Source organism: Balearica regulorum, chromosome 31 (genome assembly GCF_011004875.1).
Source record: "Balearica regulorum gibbericeps isolate bBalReg1 chromosome 31, bBalReg1.pri, whole genome shotgun sequence".
NCBI classification, from domain to species: Eukaryota; Metazoa; Chordata; class Aves; order Gruiformes; family Gruidae; genus Balearica; species Balearica regulorum.
The window spans coordinates 989,760-1,007,623 of record NC_046214.1 but is presented as its reverse complement, the minus strand read 5'-3'; the positions used below and the strand labels follow the sequence as shown (position 1 = coordinate 1,007,623).

Genomic DNA, 17,864 nt, shown 5'->3' with positions numbered 1-17,864 from the left:
GTGCAGGATGTGCCCCCCCCCACCCATAAAGCACCCCAGGGTGCAGGACGTGCCCCACCCCCCCCATGGCACCCCAGGGTGCAGGATGTGCCCCCCCCACCCATAAAGCACCCCAGGGTGCAGGACGTGCCCCACCCCCCCCCTGGCACCCCAGGGTGCAGGATGTGCCCCCCCCACCCATAAAGCACCCCAGGGTGCAGGACGTGCCCCCCCCCACCCATAAAGCACCCCAGGGTGCAGGACGTGCCCCACCCCCCCCATGGCACCCCAGGGTGCAGGATGTGCCCCCCCCCACCCATAAAGCACCCCAGGGTGCAGGACGTGCCCCACCCCCCCCCCAGTGACACCCCAGGGTGCAGGACGTGCCCCACCCCCCCCATGGCACCCCAGGGTGCAGGATGTGCCCCACCCCCCCCATGGCACCCCAGGGTGCAGGATGTGCCCCCCCCCCAATGGCACCCCAGGGTGCAGGATGTGACCCCCCCCACCCATAAAGCACCCCAGGGTGCAGGACGTGCCCCCCCCACCCAGTGGCACCCCAGGGTGCAGGACGTGCCCCACCCCACCCCCAGTGGCACCCCAGGGTGCAGGACGTGCCCCTCCCCCCGCAGGAATCCGCCGTGACTCACCCGCCCCTCCCCCACCCGGCCGGCTCCCAGCGTGGGGGGAGGGGCGGGCACCCCAACCCCCACCCACCACCCCCCACCCCACCCGCAGGGGTCAAAGGTCACAGGATGGTGCCGGGCAGCCTGGGGGTTCTGGTGCTGCTGGGAGGTACTGGGGGGGGACTGGGAGGGGACTGGGAGCAACTGGGAGAGACTGGGAGGGACTGGGAGCAACTGGGAGGGGACTGGGAGGGACTGGAGGGGACTGGGAGCAACTGGGAGGGGACTGGGAGGGACTGGGGGGGACTGGGAGCAACTGGGAGGGGACTGGGAGGGACTGGGGGGGGACTGGGAGCAACTGGGAGGGACTGGGGGGGACTGGAGTGGGACTGGGAGCGGCTGGGAGGGACTGGGAGCAACTGGGAGGGAGTGGGAGGTACTGGGGGGGACTGGGAGGGGACTGGGAGGGGACTGGGGGGAACTGGGAGGGACTGGGAGGGAGTGGGGTGGGACTGGGGGGGGACTGGGAGGGACTGGAGTGGGACTGGGAGCGGCTGGGAGGGTACTGGGAGGTACTGGGGGGGATTGGGAGGGGACTGGGAGGGACTTGGGGGGGACTGGGAGGGACTGGGGGGGACTGGAGTGGGACTGGGAGGGACTGGGAGCGGCTGGGAGGGACTGGGAGCAACTGGGAGGGTACTGGGAGGTACTGGGGGGGACTGGGAGGGACTGAGGGGGGACTGGGAGGGACTGGGAGCAACTGGGAGGGTACTGGGAGGGACTGGGGTGGGACTGGGAGCAACTGGGAGGGAGTGGGGTGGTAGTGGGAAGGTACTGGGGGGAACTGGGAGGGAGTGGGGTGGGACTGGGGTGGGACTGGAAGCAACTGGGAGGGACTGGGGGGACTGGGGTGGTACTGGGAGGGTACTGGGAGGGACTGGGAGCAACTGGGGGGGACTGGGAGGGACTGGGGGGATACTGGGGGGGACTGGGAGAAACTGGGGGGTACTGGGAGGGACTGGGAGAAACTGGGGGGTACTGGGAGGGGACTGGGAGGGACTGGGAGCAACTGGGGGGACTGGGAGGGACTGGGGGGGTACTGGGAGGGACTGGGAGAAACTGGGGGGTACTGGGAGGGACTGGGAGCAACTGGGCGGTACTGGGGTGGTACTGGGGGTAATTGGGAGAAATTGGGGGGAGCTGGTGGGGAACTGGGAGGGAACTGGGAGTAATTGGGAAGGAACTGGGGGAACGGGGGAGGAAACTGGGTAAACTGGGAGGGAACTGGGAGAAACTGGGAGGGAATTGGGGGGGGGACTGGGAGGGAACTGGGAGGCACTGGGACCATTGACCCTCCCCAACTGGTTTTTGTCCCCCCCCAGTTTTTTACCCAGTGGGAGGGAACCCCCTCCCCCCCGGTGAGTGACTGGGCCAAACTGGGCCAAACTGGGAGGAGGGGAGGGGCTGTACTGGGAGTGGGGGAGGTCATACTGGGAATGGGGGGAGTCATACTGGGAATGGGGGGTCATACTGGGAATGGGGGTCATAGAGGGGTGGTTCATACTGGGAGTGGGGTGGTTCATACTGGGAATGGGGGGAGTCATACTGGGAATGGGGGGGTCATACTGGGAGTGGGGGTCATACTGGGAGTGGGGTGGGTCATACTGGGAATGGGGGGTCATACTGGGAATGGGGGGAGTCATACTGGGAATGGGGGGTCATAGAGGGGTGGTTCATACTGGGAATGGGGGGTCATACTGGGATGGGGGGGTCATACTGGGAGTGGGGTGGTTCATACTGGGAATGGGGGGAGTCATACTGGGAATGGCGGGTCATACTGGGAATGGGGGACTATACTGGGAGGGGGGTCATAGAGGGGTGGTTCATACTGGGATGGGGGGGTCATACTGGGAGTGGGGGTTATATGGGGGGGTCATACTGGGAGTGGGGTAGTTCATACTGGGAAGGGGGGAAGGTCATACTGGGATGGGGTGGGTCATACTGGGAGTGGAGGTCATACAGGGGTGGTTCATACTGGGAATGGGGGGTTATACTGGGATGGGGGTGGGTCATACTGGGAAGGGGGGAAGGTCATACTGGGATGGGGTGGGTCATACTGGGAGTGGGGGTCGTACAGGGGTGGTTCATACTGGGATGGGGGGGTCATACTGGGATGGGGGTGGTTCATACTGGGAGTGGGGGGGTCATACTGGGATGGGGGGGTCATACTGGGATGGGGGTGGTTCATACTGGGAGTGGGGGGGTCATACTGGGATGGGGTGGGTCATACTGGGAGTGGGGGTCGTAGGGGGTGGTTCATACTGGGATGGGGGGGTCATACTGGGATGGGGGTGGTTCATACTGGGAATGGGGGGGTCATACTGGGATGGGGGGGTCATACTGGGAATGGGGGGTCATACTGGGATGGGGGGGTCATACTGGGAATGGGGGGGTCATACTGGGATGGGGGTGGTTCATACTGGGATGGGGGGGTCATACTGGTGTCCCCAAGGGGACCCTCTGACCCCTCCCCTTCCCCCCCCAGATGCCACCAGTCCCTTCCAGTATGGTGAGGGGGGGACACGGGGGGTCCCCAAGGTGGGGGGGGTGACAGGGGGGTCCCCAAAAGGGGGGTGACGGGGGGTCCCCAAGGTGGGGGGGGTGACAGGGGGGTCCCAAAAGGGGGGTGATGGGGTGTCCCTGGGGGGTGACAGGGGGGGTCCCCAAGGGGTGACAGGGGGGTGACAGGGGGGTGACAGGGGGGTCCCCCCCTTGCGTGTGTGTGTGTGTCCCCCCCCCAGACTGGCACCGCCTGCGCGTGGCGGGGCTGGTGGTGGCCGCCGTCCTCTGCGTCATCGGCGTCATCGTCCTGCTCAGTGAGTGTCACCGGGGGGGTCACCTGGGGGGGGTCCCCGTGTGTCACCTGGGGGGTCACCTGGGGGGGGGTCCCTGTGTCACCTGGGGGGGTCACCTGGGGGGGTCCCCGTGTGTCACCGGGGGGGGTCCCTGTGTCACCTGGGGGGTCACCTGGGGGGGTCCCCGTGTGTCACCTGGGGGGGTCCCCGTGTGTCACCTGGGGGGGTCACCTGGGGGGGGTCCCCGTGTGTCACCTGGGGGGGTCACCTGGGGGGGGTCCCTGTGTCACCTGGGGGGGTCACCTGGGGGGGGTCCCCGTGTGTCACCTGGGGGGGTCCCCGTGTGTCACCTGGGGGGGTCACCTGGGGGGGGTCCCCATGTGTCACCTGGGGGGGGTCCCCGTGTGTCACCGGGGGGGGTCCCTGTGTCACCTGGGGGGGTCACCTGGGGGGGTCCCCGTGTGTCACCTGGGGGGGTCCCTGTGTCACCTGGGGGGGTCACCTGGGGGGGTCCCTGTGTGTCACCTGGGGGGGGTCCCCGTGTGTCACCTGGGGGGGGTCACCTGGGGGGGTCCCCGTGTGTCACCTGGGGGGGTCCCTGTGTCACCTGGGGGGGTCACCTGGGGGGGTCCCCGTGTGTCACCTGGGGGGGTCCCTGTGTCACCTGGGGGGGTCACCTGGGGGGGGTCCCTGTGTCACCTGGGGGGGTCACCTGGGGGGGGTCCCCGTGTGTCACCTGGGGGGGTCCCTGTGTCACCTGGGGGGGTCACCTGGGGGGGTCCCCATGTGTCACCTGGGGGGGTCCCCGTGTGTCACCTGGGGGGGGTCCCCGTGTGTCACCTGGGGGGGTCCCCGTGTGGCACCTGGGGGGGTCACCGTGTGATTGGGGTGGTCCCCAGGGAGTCCCCTGGTGTGATGTCACCTGGAGGGGGGTGACACGTGTGTGTGTGTGTGTGTGTGTGTCCCCACCACCCGTCACCTCTCGTGTCCCTTCCCAGGTGGGAAGTGCAAGTGCCGGAGCAAAGCCAGGTGGGACACGGGGGGACGTTGGGGACACGGGGGGACATTGGGGATGGGGGGCACGTTGGGGACATGGAGGACGTTGAGGACGTTGGGGACACGGGGGGACATTGGGGATGGGGGGGGACGTTGGGGACATGGAGGACGTTGAGGACGTTGGGGACACGGGGGGACATTGGGGATGGGGGGGACGTTGGGGACATGGAGGACGTTGAGGACATTGGGGACACGGGGGGACATTGGGGATGGGGGGACGTTGGGGACATGGAGGACGTTGAGGACATTGGGGACACGGGGGGACATTGGGGATGGGGGGACGTTGGGGACATGGAGGACGTTGAGGACGTTGGGGACACGGGGGGACATTGGGGATGGGGGGGACGTTGGGGACATGGAGGACGTTGAGGACATTGGGGACACGGGGGGACATTGGGGATGGGGGGGACGTTGGGGACATGGAGGACGTTGAGGACATTGGGGACACGGGGGGACATTGGGGTTGGGGGGACGTTGGGGACATGGAGGACGTTGAGGACATTGGGGACAGGGGGGACATTGGGGATGGGGGGACGTTGGGGACATGGAGGACGTTGAGGACATTGGGGACATGGGGGGACATTGGGGATGGGGGGACGTTGGGGACACGGGAGACGTTGAGGACGTTGGGGACATTGGGGACATGGAAGACGTTGAGGGCACAGGGGACATGGGACGACACTGGGGACATGGAGGACGTTGGGGACGTTGGGGGACACGGGAGGATGTTGGGGGACAGGAGATCATTGGGGACATGGGGGATGTTGGGGACACGGGAGGACATTGTGGATGGGGGGGACATTGGGGACATGAAGGACGTTGAGGACATTGGGGACATGGAGGACGTTGAGGACATTGGGGACATGGAGGGACACGGGGACATTGGGGACATGGGAGGACAGGGGGGTCATGGAGGATGTTGGGGACATCAAGGGCATGGAGGACATGGGAGGACATTGGGGACATGAAGGACATGGAGGACTTTGGGGACATGGAGGACGTTGGGGACATGAAGGATGTTGAAGATGGAGACATGGGAGGACGTTGGGGACATTGGGGACATGGAGGGACACAGAGGGACATTGGGGACATGGGGGTCATGGAGGATGTTGGGGACATCGGGGGCATGGAGGACATGGTGGGACATGGTGGGACATGGGGACATGGTGGGACATGGGGACATTGAGTTGTCACACCCCCCCTGACCCCTCCCGCAGCCACCGTTGTCCCCCCCCTCCGGAGACGTCCCACCTGGTTGTCCCCGGTGAGTCCCCTCCTCGTCACCCCCAGGGGACACCGGGGTGTGTCCCCACCCCCCACCCCCCCATGTCCCCTGACCCCACCACTCTCTGCAGGACCCACCGGCGCATGCTGAGGTGTCCCCAAGTGTCCCCAAGCCCGGGGGTGGCCCCAAGGACACGGAGAGATGGGGAGGAGGAGCAGGTTTATTTTGGGGTGAAATCTCCCCAAAAAAAGCAAAAAAAAGGGGAAATTAATAAAAAAAAAAGTTTAAAAAAGGGAAATTTGGTTATTTGAGGAGGAACGTCCCCTGCGGTGGCATCAGGGAGGACGAGGAAGGGACAAGGGGGACAGTGGTGGCACTGGGGATGAGTTGGGTGGGTGGTGGCACCTGGAGGGGACAGGGTGGCGTGGGGCAGACGGTGGCCTTGGGGACGTCGGGTTGATGGTGACATCAGGAGGTGACAGGGTGACACGTGGACAATGGTGACGTTGGGTTGACGGTGGCCTTGGGGACGTCGGGTTGATGGTGACACCAGGAGGTGACAGGGTGACATGTGGACAATGGTGACGTTGGGTTGACGGTGGCCTTGGGGACGTCGGGTTGATGGTGACACCAGGAGGTGACAGGGTGACACTGGGCCAATGGTGATGTTGGGTTGACGGTGGCCTTGGGGACATCGGGTTGATGGTGGCAGCAGGAGGTGACAGGGTGACACTGGGCCAATGGTGATGTTGGGTTGACGGTGGCCTTGGGGACATCGGGTTGATGGTGGCAGCAGGAGGTGACAGGGTGACACGTGGACAATGGTGACATTGGGTTGGCGGTGGCCTTGGGGACATCGGGTTGATGGTGGCAGCAGGAGGTGGCAAGGTGACACTGGGCCAATGGTGGCATTGTGGACAGGGGTGGCATGGAGCTAATGGTGACACTGGGGACAATGTTGGGTGGACGGGGACCCCGGGAGGGGATAAGGTGACACCCGCATGTCCACAGTGACATGGTGACCACTGTCCCCACATCCCTCTGGTGCCCAGGTCCACGGTGGCCCTCAGGTATGGAGGTGCCCACATCCGTGGGGACACAGTGACCGTGGGATGTCCCCATGTCCTTCATGTCACCTCCTCATGGTGAGGTGACATGACGGTTGATGTCCCCGTGTCCCTCAGGTGCCACGTCTGTGGCGATGTGACGGCTGATGGCCGTGTCCCTCAGGTGTCCAGGTCCCCTGGTTGATGTCCCCATGTCCCAAGTGCCCAGGTCCACGATGAAGTGACAGTTGACGTCCCCAGACCCACGCTGACGTGGCGTCCCCATGTCCTTCAAGCACCCAGGTCCACAATGACGTGGTGGTTGACGTCCCTGCGTCCCTCAGACCCACGGTGACATCACGACTGGTGTCCCCATGCCCTTCAGGGACACAGGTTCACGTTGACGGGACCTCTCCGCGTCCCTCAGGTGCCCACGTCCACGGTGACGTACCACTTGATGTCTCCATGTTCTCCGGGTCCTCGTGTCCCTCAGGCACCCAGGTCCATAGTGACGTGATGGCCGATGTCCCCACGTCCCTCAGGTGCCCAGATCCATAATGGCAGATGTCCCCATGTCCTTCAAGCGCTCACCTCCGTGCTGTGACTTTTGACGTCCCCAACTCCACGACGACGTCCACCTTGATGTCCCCCCCGGCCACCACAACGTGACGCACGCCATCCTTCAAGCTCCCAAGTCCACGGTGACGTGCCGGTAGATCTGGGTGGCTCCCTTGAAGCTGGAGGCCACCAAAAAATGACGGTGACCCAAGGAGAGAGGGGTGAAGGCACGTGGCGTGGGGGTCAACAGCTCCTGGGTGGGCTCCAGGTGACCACCAGGACCAAGGCGGTAGACGCGGCTTGGGGCATAGTCATTGCCCAGGATGACGTAGCGTTGTCCGGCCAACGCCAATGGTTGGAAGACCATCGAGCCCCGTGCCGGCACCTGCTGGACCTCTCGGAACATGGAACCCTCCCAACGCATCACCTGGACACAGAGAACCATGGGAAGGGTTGGTGTGGGCGGTGGACAGCAGAAGGAGGTAAAGGTTGGGTGGTGGCCACCATGGGGAAGGTTGGGTTGGGTGGTGGGCATCTCAGAAAGGTTTGGTTGGGCTGTGGTCATCATGGGAAGGGTTGGGTTGGGTGGTGGGCATTACGGGAAGGGCTGCATAAGGCCAAGAGCATCATGGGAAGGGTTCATATGGGCATGGTAAACAAGTGATGAAGGTGGACCCCATGGACATGTGGTGGTGATGGACCTCTATGGAGCCATGACCCTGGTGGCCCCCCACGGACACGTGATGGTGATAGACCCCAACGGACACGTGATGACCTCCATGGACCCATGACCCTGGTGGCCCTCCATGATGGTGACAGACCCCAACAAACGTGATGGTGATGGACCTCCACGGACCCATGACCCTGGTGGCCCCCCATGAACACATGATGGCAATAGACCCCAATGGACATGTGACGGTGATGGACCCCCATGGACACCTGATGGTGATGGACCCCTACGGACCCATGACCCTGGTGGCCCCCCATGAACACATGATGGCAATAGACCCCAATGGACACGTGACGGTGATGGACCCCCATGGACACCTGATGGTGATGGACCCCTATGGACACCTGATGGTGATGGACCCCTATGGACACATGCCCCTGGTGGCCCCCCATGAACACATGATGGCCATAGACCCCCATGGACACCTGATGGTGATGGACCCCTATGGACCCATGACCCTGGTGGCCCTCCATGAACACATGATGGTGCCAGACCCTCACGGACATGAGATGGTGATAGACCCCCCCACAGACTCATGACCCTGGTGGCCCCCTGCGGACCTACGATGCTGGTGGCCCCCCATGAACACGTGAAAGTTCTAGATGTTGTGTGTCCCCCCCCCCCTCCAGCCCCACCCTCACCTTGGCGTCCCCCAGGAAGCGGGTCAAGCAGAGGAAGACGTGTCCTCGCAAGCGGAAATGTTTCGCCGCGTAGACATCCGGCACGTGGGGGATGTCCGTGTGGGGGGCGAAGGCCGCCCCACTCCACCGGTAGACCAAGGGCCTCCGCGTGCCGCTGCAGACCACCAAAGCCGGTCGTCCTCCAAGCTCCAGGAACTCCAGGTGGGTGTCACGGTGCCACGGCCGTAGGGCTTGGTGGGGGTAGAAGCCCCGTCCACCCCACCGGAAGAGGGTGCTGGTGCCACCTTTGGAGCTATCGGCCACCCCAAGGTACCAGTGACCTCCAAGACGGGCGCTGGCCACCGCGTGGGGACGTCTCAACCGACCGCTCCCCAACGCTTGCAACCGGACGAAACGGCTACCGGGGCCACCGGCCCGACGCCAGACGGCCGAGCCACCGCCGAGTTGGGCCACCACCACCACCAACGCCCCTCCCAGCTGCAGGGGGTGACAGGCCACCGGTGACGAGCCTGTAGGGACAAGGACATGGGTGATGGTAGGAAGAGGGGTGGTGGAGATGACCCGAGGGGACAAGGCGATGGAGACAACTCTGTGGGGACGTTGGGGTGATGGGGACAACTCTACGGGCACATCAAGGATGTTGGGGTGATGGGGACAACTCTGGGGACATCTGGGACGTTGGGGTTGGGGTGATGGAGATGACCCTATGGGGACATCAGGGAGATCTTCATGGGGCGTTACCATGGGTTTTGGTGTCCCCAGGGCATATTTGAGGCCCTCCAGGACATTTTTGAGGTTCCTCAGACCATTTTTGGCGTCCTCCAGGCCATTTTTTAGAGTGTCAGCATGGGTTTTGGGGTCCACCAGGGCATTTTTGGTGTCTTTATGTCATCTTTGAGGTCCCTCAGACCATTTTTGAAGTTCCTTGGACTATTTCTGAGGTTCTTCAGACCATTTTTGAGGTTCCTCAGACCATTTTTGAGATCCCTCGGACCATTTTTGGACCCCTTCCTAACTATTTTTTGAAGTCCCTCCAGATCTCTTGGGGATTCCTCTTTAGCAGGGTGAGTTTTGAGGTTCCTCAGACCATTTTTGAGATCCTTCAGACCATTTTTGAGGTTCCTCAGACCATTTTTGAGATCCCTCGGACCATTTTTGGACCCCTTCCTAACTATTTTTTGAAGTCCCTCCAGATCTCTTGGGGATTCCTCTTTAGCAGGGTGAGTTTTGAGGTTCCTCAGACCATTTTTGAGATCCTTCAGACCATTTTTGAGGTTCCTCAGACCATTTTTGAGATCCCTCGGACCATTTTTGGACCCCTTCCTAACTATTTTTTGAAGTCCCACCAGATCTCTTGGGGATTCCTCTTTAGCAGGGTGAGTTTTGAGGTTCCTCAGACCATTTTTGAGGTTCCTCAGACCATTTTTGAGGTTTCTCAGACCATTTTTGAGGTTTCTCAGACCGTTTTTGAGATCCCTCGGACCATTTTTGGACCCCTTCCCGACTATTTTTGAAGTCCCTCTAGATCTTTTTGGGATTCCCCTTTACCAGGGTGAGTTTTGAGGTTCCTCAGACCATTTTTGAGATCCCTCAGACCATTTTTGAGGTTCCTCAGACCGTTTTTGAGATCCCTCGGACCATTTTTGGACCCCTTCCCGACTATTTTTGAAGTCCCTCTAGATCTTTTTGGGATTCCTCTTTACCAGGGTGGGGTTTTTTGGGGTGTCGGGACTCACCGTTGATGATGGTGGGGGCTCGGAAACGCCCGGCCAACTGGTCCCACTCCAGGAGAGCGCAGGCACCAGCGAAGGGCTGGGCAAGGGCCACCCCTGGGTGCCCCCCCAGGGCGAAGGGTTCGGCCGCCAGCGAGGAGAAGGGCAGCGACTGGAAGGGTCTCAGCTCTGCGGGGACCCCCCCCCCCCGTCAGGTCTTGGGGTGCCACCCTGACAACCCCACCGCACACCCCCCCCCCCCCCAACCCCTTCTCCATCGTCCCACCCTGGGGAGAGGATGAAGGTGACCAGGACGGGGGGACCCCAAGTGACCGGGATGGGGGGACCCCGGGTAACTGGGATGGGGGGATCTGGGATTGGGGGGACCCCAGGGATCTGGGATAGGGGGACCCCAGGTGACCGGGATGGGGGGATCTGGGATTGGGGGGATCCCAAGTGACCAGGATGGGGGGACCCTGGGTAACTGGGATGGGGGGATCTGGGATTGGGGGGACCCCAGGTGACCGGGATGGGGGGACCCCGGGTAACTGGGATGGGGCGACCTAGGGATCCGGGATTGGGGGAACCCAGAGACCTGGGATTGGGGGGACCCCAGGGATCTGGGATTGGGGGGACCCCAGGGATCTGGGATGGGGGGACCCCGGGGATCTGGGATTGGGGGGACCCCAGGGATCTGGGGTGGGGGGACCCTGGGGGTGCGGGATTGGGGACCGTGGGGGTGCAGGAATGGGGGACCCCAGGGATTCAGGATTAGGGGGTCCAGGGATCTGGGATTGGGGACCCCAGGTGACCAGGATGGGGGGACCCTGGGTAACTGGGATGGGGGGCCCCAAGTGACTGGAATGGGGGACCCCAGGGATCTGGGATTGGGGGTCCCCAGGGGTGCAGGATTGGGGGGGGGGCCCCGGGGGTGCAGGACTGGGGGGGTCCCCCCGGGGGTGCAGGATTAGGGGGGGACCCCGGGGGTGCAGGACTGGGGGATCCCTGGGGATCCAAGATTGGGGGTCCCCCCGGGGGTGTAGGATTAGGGGATCCCCCGGGGGTGCAGGATTGGGGGGCTCCCAGGGGGTGCAGGATTGGGGGGGTCCCCCCCGGGGGTGCAGGACTGGGGGGCTCCCAGGGGGTGCAGGATTGGGGGGCTCCCAGGGGTGCAGGATTGGGGGGTCCCCCCCGGGGGTGCAGGATTAGGGGGGCTCCCAGGGGGTGCAGGATTGGGGGGGGGTCCCCAGGGGTGCAGGATTAGGGGGGTCCCCCAGGGGTGCAGGATTAGGGGGGGTCCAGGGGGTGCAGGATTGGGGGGGTCCCAGGGGGTGCAGGATTGGGGGGGGTCCCTCCGGGGGTGCAGGATTAGGGGATCCCCCAGGGATGCAGGATTGGGGGGGGTCCCTCCGGGGGTGCAGGATTAGGGGATCCCCCAGGGATGCAGGATTAGGGGGGTCCCCCCGGGGGTGCAGGATTAGGGGGTCCCCCAGGGGTGCAGGATTAGGGGGGGTCCAGGGGGTGCAGGATTGGGGGGGTCCCAGGGGGTGCAGGATTGGGGGGGGTCCCCCCGGGGGTGCAGGATTAGGGGATCCCCCAGGGGTGCAGGATTAGGGGGGGTCCCCAGGGGTGCAGGATTGGGGGGGTCCCAGGGGGTGCAGGATTAAGGGGGTCCCCCAGGGGTGCAGGATTGGGGGGGTCCCAGGGGGTGCAGGATTAAGGGGGTCCCCCAGGGGTGCAGGATTGGGGGGGGTCCCCAGGGGTGCAGGATTGGGGGGCTCCCAGGGGTGCAGGATTAGGGGGGTCCCCCAGGGGTGCAGGATTAGGGGGGGTCCCCAGGGGTGCAGGACTGGGGGGTCCCCAGGGGTGCAGGATTAGGGGGGTCCCCCAGGGGTGCAGGATTGGGGGGCTCCCAGGGGGTGCAGGATTGGGGGGGGTCCCCAGGGGTGCAGGATTAGGGGGGTCCCAGGGGGTGCAGGATTGGGGGGTCCCCCGGGGGTGCAGGATTGGGGGTCCCCCCCCGGGGTGCGGGTCCTACCGGAGACCAGGCAGTGGAAGTCCCGGGGCTGGAGCTGGGCCAGGGGGGTGCCCTCCCGGTGGGGGGGGCCCCGGCAGCGCCCCGATTCGGCGGGGGGGGGTGGCGCTGCCCAACCAGGCCACCAGCCAGCGCAGGCGACAGTCGCACTGGAAGGGGTTCCCCCGCAGGTCCCTGTGTCCCCCCCCCCGGCGTCAGTCCGACCCCCGGGACCCCCCATGTCCCCAGTGTCCCCCCCATGTCCCCAGTGTCCCCCCCACGTCCCCCGGGACCCCTCATGTCCCCAGTGTCCCCCCCATGTCCCCCCCATGTCCCCCGGGACCCCCAGGACCCCTCATGTCCCCAGTGTCCCCCCCATGTCCCCCCCATGTCCCCCAGGAACCCCCAGGACCCCCCATGTCCCCAGTGTCCCCCCCATGTCCCCAGTGTCCCCCCCATGTCCCCCCCATGTCCCCCGGGACCCCCAGGACCCCTCATGTCCCCAGTGTCCCCCCCATGTCCCCCCCATGTCCCCCAGGAACCCCCAGGACCCCCCATGTCCCCAGTGTCCCCCCCATGTCCCCAGTGTCCCCCCCATGTCTCCCGGGACCCCCGGGACCCCCCATGTCCCCAGTGTCCCCCCCATGTCCCCCAGGAACCCCCGGGACCCCCCATGTCCCCAATGTCCCCCCATGTCCCCAGTGTCCCCCCACGTCCCCCAGGAACCCCCAATGTCCCCCCCCATGTCCCCCAGGACCCCCCATGTCCCCAGTGTCCCCCCCACGTCCCCCAGGAACCCCCGGGACCCCCCCATGTCCCCAATGTCCCCCCCATGTCCCCCAGGAACCCCCGGGACCCCTCATGTCCCCAATGTCCCCCCCATGTCCCCAGTGTCACCCCCATGTCCCCAATGTCCCCCCCATGTCCCCCGGGACCCCTCACGACCCCCCCCCAGTGTCCCCCCATGTCCTCAGTGTCCCCAACGCCCCCCCCCCCATATCCCTCCAGTGTCCCTCTCCAGTCCCTCCCAGTACATCCCAGTGCCCACCCTGGTGTCAATCAATGTCCCCCCATGTCCCCATGTCCCCCCATCCCCGTGTCCCCCCATGTCCCCATGTCCCTCCATGTCCCCCCGTGTCCCCCTGTTCCCATGTCCCCGAATGTCCCCCCGTGTCCCCTTGTGTCCCCCATCCCCGTGTCCCCCCATGTTCCCCTGTGTCCCCCATGTCCCCATGTCCCCCCCATGTCCCCCCATGTCCCCCCCGTCCCCATGTCCCCCCGTGTCCCCCCATGTCCCCATGTCACCTCTGTCCCCATGTCCCCCCATGTCCCCCCATGTCCCCATGTCACCTCTGTCCCCGTGTCCCCCCGTGTCCCCCCGTGTCCCCCCCCGTCCCCATGTCCCCCCGTGTCCCCCCGTGTCCCCCCGTGTCCCCCCGTGTCACCCACAGCTGGGTCAGGGTCTCCAGCCCCTGGAAGAGGCCCCGGGGCAGCGTCTCCAAGCGGTTGTTGGCCAGGCTCCTGCGGGGACATCGGGGACATCGGGGGGGACACGGGGACGGGGGGACACGGGGGGACATGGGGACATGGGGACATTGGGGGGATATGGGGACAGTGGACACGGGGGGACATGGGGGGACACGGGGGGGACATGGGGACATTGGGGGGATATGGGGACATGGGGGGACACAGGGGGGGACATGGGGGGACATGGGGGGGACATGGTGACATGGGGACACCCAAGGACGGGGAGGACCATCCCAGGGTGTCCCCAGTGTCCCCAGGGACAGCTCCAACTCGTACCCAGCATCCCCAATGTGTCCCCAGGGTGTCCCCAAGGGCATCCCTGGTGTCCCCCGTGTCCCCCCATGTCCCCATGTCCCCCCATGTCCCCGTGTCCTCCCGTGTCCCCGTGTCCTCCCGTGTCCCCCATGTCCCCGTGTCCCCCCGTGTCCCCCCGTGTCCCCCGTGTCCCCCCATGTCCCCCCGTGTCCCCATGTCCCCCCGTGTCCCCCATGTCCCCCCATGTCCCCGTGTCCCCCCATGTCCCCCGTGTCCCCATGTCCCCCCATGTCCCCCCATGTCCCCCCGTGTGTCCCCGTGTCCCCGTGTCCCCCCATGTCCCCCCCGTGTCCCCCCGTGTCCCCCCATGTCCCCATGTCCCCCCGTGTCCCCCCATGTCCCCCCATGTCCCCCCGTGTCCCCCCGTGTCCCCCCATGTCCCCCCGTGTCCCCCCATGTCCCCCCGTGTCCCCCCATGTCCCCCCGTGTCCCCCCCATGCCCCCCCGTGTCCCCCCGTGACCCCCATGTCCCCGTGTCCTCCCGTGTCCCCTGTGTCCCCCCGTGTCCCCATGTCCCCCCGTGTCCCCATGTCCCCCTGTGTCCCCCCATGTCCCCCCGTGTCACCCCGTGTCCCCCCGTGTCCCCCCATGTCCCCCCGTGTCCCCGTGTCCCCCCGTGTCCCCCCATGTCCCCGTGTCCCCCCGTGTCCCCGTGTCCCCCCGTGTCCCCCCCGTGTCCCCCCGTGTCCCCGTGTCCCCCGGTCTCACAGGTAGAGCAGCCCCCGCAGTCCCCGCAGCGCGGTGGGGGCGATGGTCCCCACGTCGTTGTCCTCGATGAACCTGGGGACACCGGCACCACTGACACCCCGCTGCCCCAGTACGGACCAGTATGGACCAGTACAGACCAGTCCCCAGAACCCCCCACTGCCCCCAGTGCCTCCCAGTACAGCCCAGTGCCTCCCAGTCCCTCCCCAGTGCCCCCCAGTGCCTCCCAGTCCCATCCCAGTTCCTCCCAGTCCCTCCCAGTGCCCCCCAGTCCCCTCCCAATCCTTACCAGTGCCCTCCCAGTACAGCCCAGTGCCCCCCAGTGCCTCCCAGTCCCTCCCCAGTGCCCCCCAGTGCCTCCCAGTCCCATCCCAGTTCCTCCCAGTACAGCCCAGTGCCTTCCAGTCCCTCCCAGTGTCCCCCCCAGTGCTTCCCAGTGCCCCCCAGTCCCCTCCCAGTCCTTCCCAGTGTCCCCCCAGTACCTCCCAGTCCCTCCCAGTGCCCCCCAGTCCCATCCCAATCCTTACCAGTGCCCTCCCAGTACAGCCCAGTGCCCCCCAGTGCCTCCCAGTCCATCCAGTGTCCCCCCAGTGCCCCCAGTCCCCTTCCAGCCCTTCCCAGTACATCCCAGTCCCCTCCCAGTGCCTCCCAGTCCCACTCACAGGTACTCCAGCAGCACCAGCCCAGTGAAGGCCCCGTCCCCGATGGTCCCCAGATGCCCGGCAGTGACCAACCTGTGGGGACACCTCGCTGCCACCCCTGGGGACACCCCGGGGACACCCCGGAGACTCTCGGGGGACTTTGGGGACACGTCAGGGACCTTGGGGACATCTTGGAGACCTTGGGGACACCATGAGGGACCTTGGGGACACCATGAGGGACCTTGAGGACATCCTGGGGACATCTTGGAGACCTTGGGGACATCCTGTGAGGGACTTTGGGGACATCTTGGAGACCTTAGGGACTCCTCAGGGACCTTGGAGACCTTGGGGACATCCTGAGGGACCTCGGGGACACCATGAGGGACCTTGGGAACATCCTGGGGACATCCTGGAGACCTTGGGGACATCCTGAGGACCTTGGGGACACTGCAGGGACCTTGGGGACATCTTGTGAGGGACCTTGGGGACATCTTGGAGACCTTGGGGACACCTCAGGGACCTTGGGGACACCATGAGGGACCTTGGGAACATCCTGGGGACATCTTGGAGACCTTGGGGACATCCTGGAGACCTTGGGGACACTGCAGAGACCTTGGGGACACTGCAGGGATCTTGGGGACATCTTGGAGACCTTGGGGACATCTCAGGGACCTTGGGGACACCATGAGGGACCTTAGGGACATCCTGGGGACATCTTGGAGACCTTGGGGACATCCTGGAGACCTTGGGGACATCCTGAGGGACCTTGGGGACATCTTGGAGACCTTGGGGACACCATGAGGGACCTTGGAGACATCTTGGGGACATCTTGGAGACCTTGGGGACGTGTTGGGGACACCGCAGGGACCTTGGGGACACCATGGGGACCTCAAGAACATGCTGGGGACACGTTGGGGACAACATGGAGACCTTGGGGACGTGTTGGGGACACCATAGGGACCTTGGGGACACGTCGGGGACACGTCGGGGACCTTACAGCAGCTGCAGGGCCGGGGTGTCGCGGAAGCTGCCCTCGCCCAGGACGTCGATGTGCCACCGCACCAGGGACCTGCAGAAATGGGGCTAAACTGGACCAAACTGGGCCAAACTGGGAGGGGAAAGGTGTCAAACTGGGCTAAACTGGGCCAGATCAGTCCCGAACTGGGCTAAACTGGGACACACTGGTCCTGAACTGTGCTAAACTGGGCGTAAACTGGGCCAAACCAGTCCTGAACTGGGCTAAACTGAGAGAAACTAGGACTAAACTTGGAGAAACCAGGGCTAAACCAGTCCTGAACTGGGCTAAACTAGGACCAAACTGGGATAAACCAGGACTAAACTGGTCTCAACTGGTCTAAACCAGGACTAAACTGAGCCAAACCAGGCCTGAGCTGGGCTAAACTGGGAGAAACGAGGACTAAACTGGGCTAAACCAGTCCTGAGCTGGGCTGAACTGGGAGAAACGAGGACTAAACTGGGCTAAACCAGTCCCGAACTGGGTTAAACCAGGACTAAACTGGTCTCAACTGGTCTAAACCAGGACTAAACTGAGCCAAACCAGGCCTGAGCTGGGCTAAACTGGGAGAAACGAGGACTAAACTGGGCTAAACCAGTCCTGAGCTGGGCTAAACTGGGATAAACGAGGACTAAACTGGGCTAAACCAGTCCTGAACTGGGCTAAACCAGGACTAAACTGGTCTCAACTGGTCTAAACCAGGACTAAACTGAGCCAAACCAGGCCTGAGCTGGGCTAAACTGGGACAAACGAGGACTAAACTGGGCTAAACCAGTCCTGAACTGGGCTAAGCTGGGCTAAACCAGGGCTAAACCAGTCCTGAACTGGGCTAAGCTGGGCTAAACCAGGGCTAAACTGGGCTAAACCAGTCCTGAACTGGACTAAGCTGGGCTAAACTGGGCCAAACCAGTCCTGAACTGGGCTAAACCAGTCCCAAACCGGGCTAAACCAGGACTAAACCGGGCTAAACCAGGCCTAAACTGGGCTAAACCAGTCCTGAACTGGGCTAAACTGAGCTACGCAAGGGCTGAACTGGGCTAAACTGGGCTAAACCAGACCTAAACTGGGCTAAACCAGGATTAAACTGGTCTAAACTGGGCCAACCCCCCCCCCCCCACTGGTTCCAGTCCCCTCGCGTGCAGGGGGCGGGGCTTCCTGCCATGACGTCAGAGGGTGCCCACGGGGAGGGGCGGGGCCTCGGAGGGGGCGGAGTCCCGGG

The 17,864-nt window shown here is 64.5% G+C and overlaps 2 protein-coding genes and 1 long non-coding RNA gene across 3 annotated transcripts; 1 reads left to right on the top strand and 2 right to left on the bottom strand.

Moving 5' to 3' along the window:
• Positions 1 to 690: 690 nt before the first annotated feature.
• Positions 691 to 6,008, top strand: LOC142598854 (FXYD domain-containing ion transport regulator 3-like). Its single transcript, XM_075738282.1, has 7 exons — positions 691 to 774; positions 1,988 to 2,023; positions 3,151 to 3,174; positions 3,407 to 3,481; positions 4,459 to 4,489; positions 5,734 to 5,780; positions 5,872 to 6,008. The coding sequence occupies exons 1-7, from the start codon at positions 735 to 737 to the stop codon at positions 5,889 to 5,891; spliced, it is 273 nt and encodes a 90-aa protein (XP_075594397.1). The 5' UTR covers positions 691 to 734; the 3' UTR covers positions 5,892 to 6,008.
• On the bottom strand, positions 5,948 to 16,136 carry LOC104640513 (leucine-rich glioma-inactivated protein 1-like). Its single transcript, XM_075738278.1, is given in 9 exon segments — positions 5,948 to 7,772; positions 8,717 to 9,225; positions 10,453 to 10,617; positions 12,467 to 12,567; positions 12,569 to 12,637; positions 13,892 to 13,963; positions 14,993 to 15,064; positions 15,652 to 15,829; positions 16,088 to 16,136. Coding segments are annotated over 9 exon segments (1,503 nt in total). The 5' UTR covers positions 16,122 to 16,136; the 3' UTR covers positions 5,948 to 7,469.
• A 569-nt stretch (positions 16,137 to 16,705) lies between these two features.
• LOC142598857 (uncharacterized) lies at positions 16,706 to 17,864 on the bottom strand. Its single transcript, XR_012832742.1, has 3 exons — positions 17,574 to 17,864; positions 17,272 to 17,469; positions 16,706 to 17,104 (listed from the first exon to the last, which is right to left on the bottom strand). It is a non-coding gene; the product is annotated as an uncharacterized LOC142598857 (long non-coding RNA).

Excerpts from the sequence above, each read along its gene's own strand:
- LOC142598854 (XM_075738282.1), top strand. The coding sequence starts at position 735 with ATGGTGCCGGGCAGCCTGGGGGTTCTGGTGCTGCTGGGAG. Across the intron at positions 775-1,987 it reads GGTTCTGGTGCTGCTGGGAG|TTTTTTACCCAGTGGGAGGG; the intron begins GTACTGGGGGGG and ends GTCCCCCCCCAG. Across the intron at positions 3,482-4,458 it reads CGGCGTCATCGTCCTGCTCA|GTGGGAAGTGCAAGTGCCGG; the intron begins GTGAGTGTCACC and ends GTCCCTTCCCAG.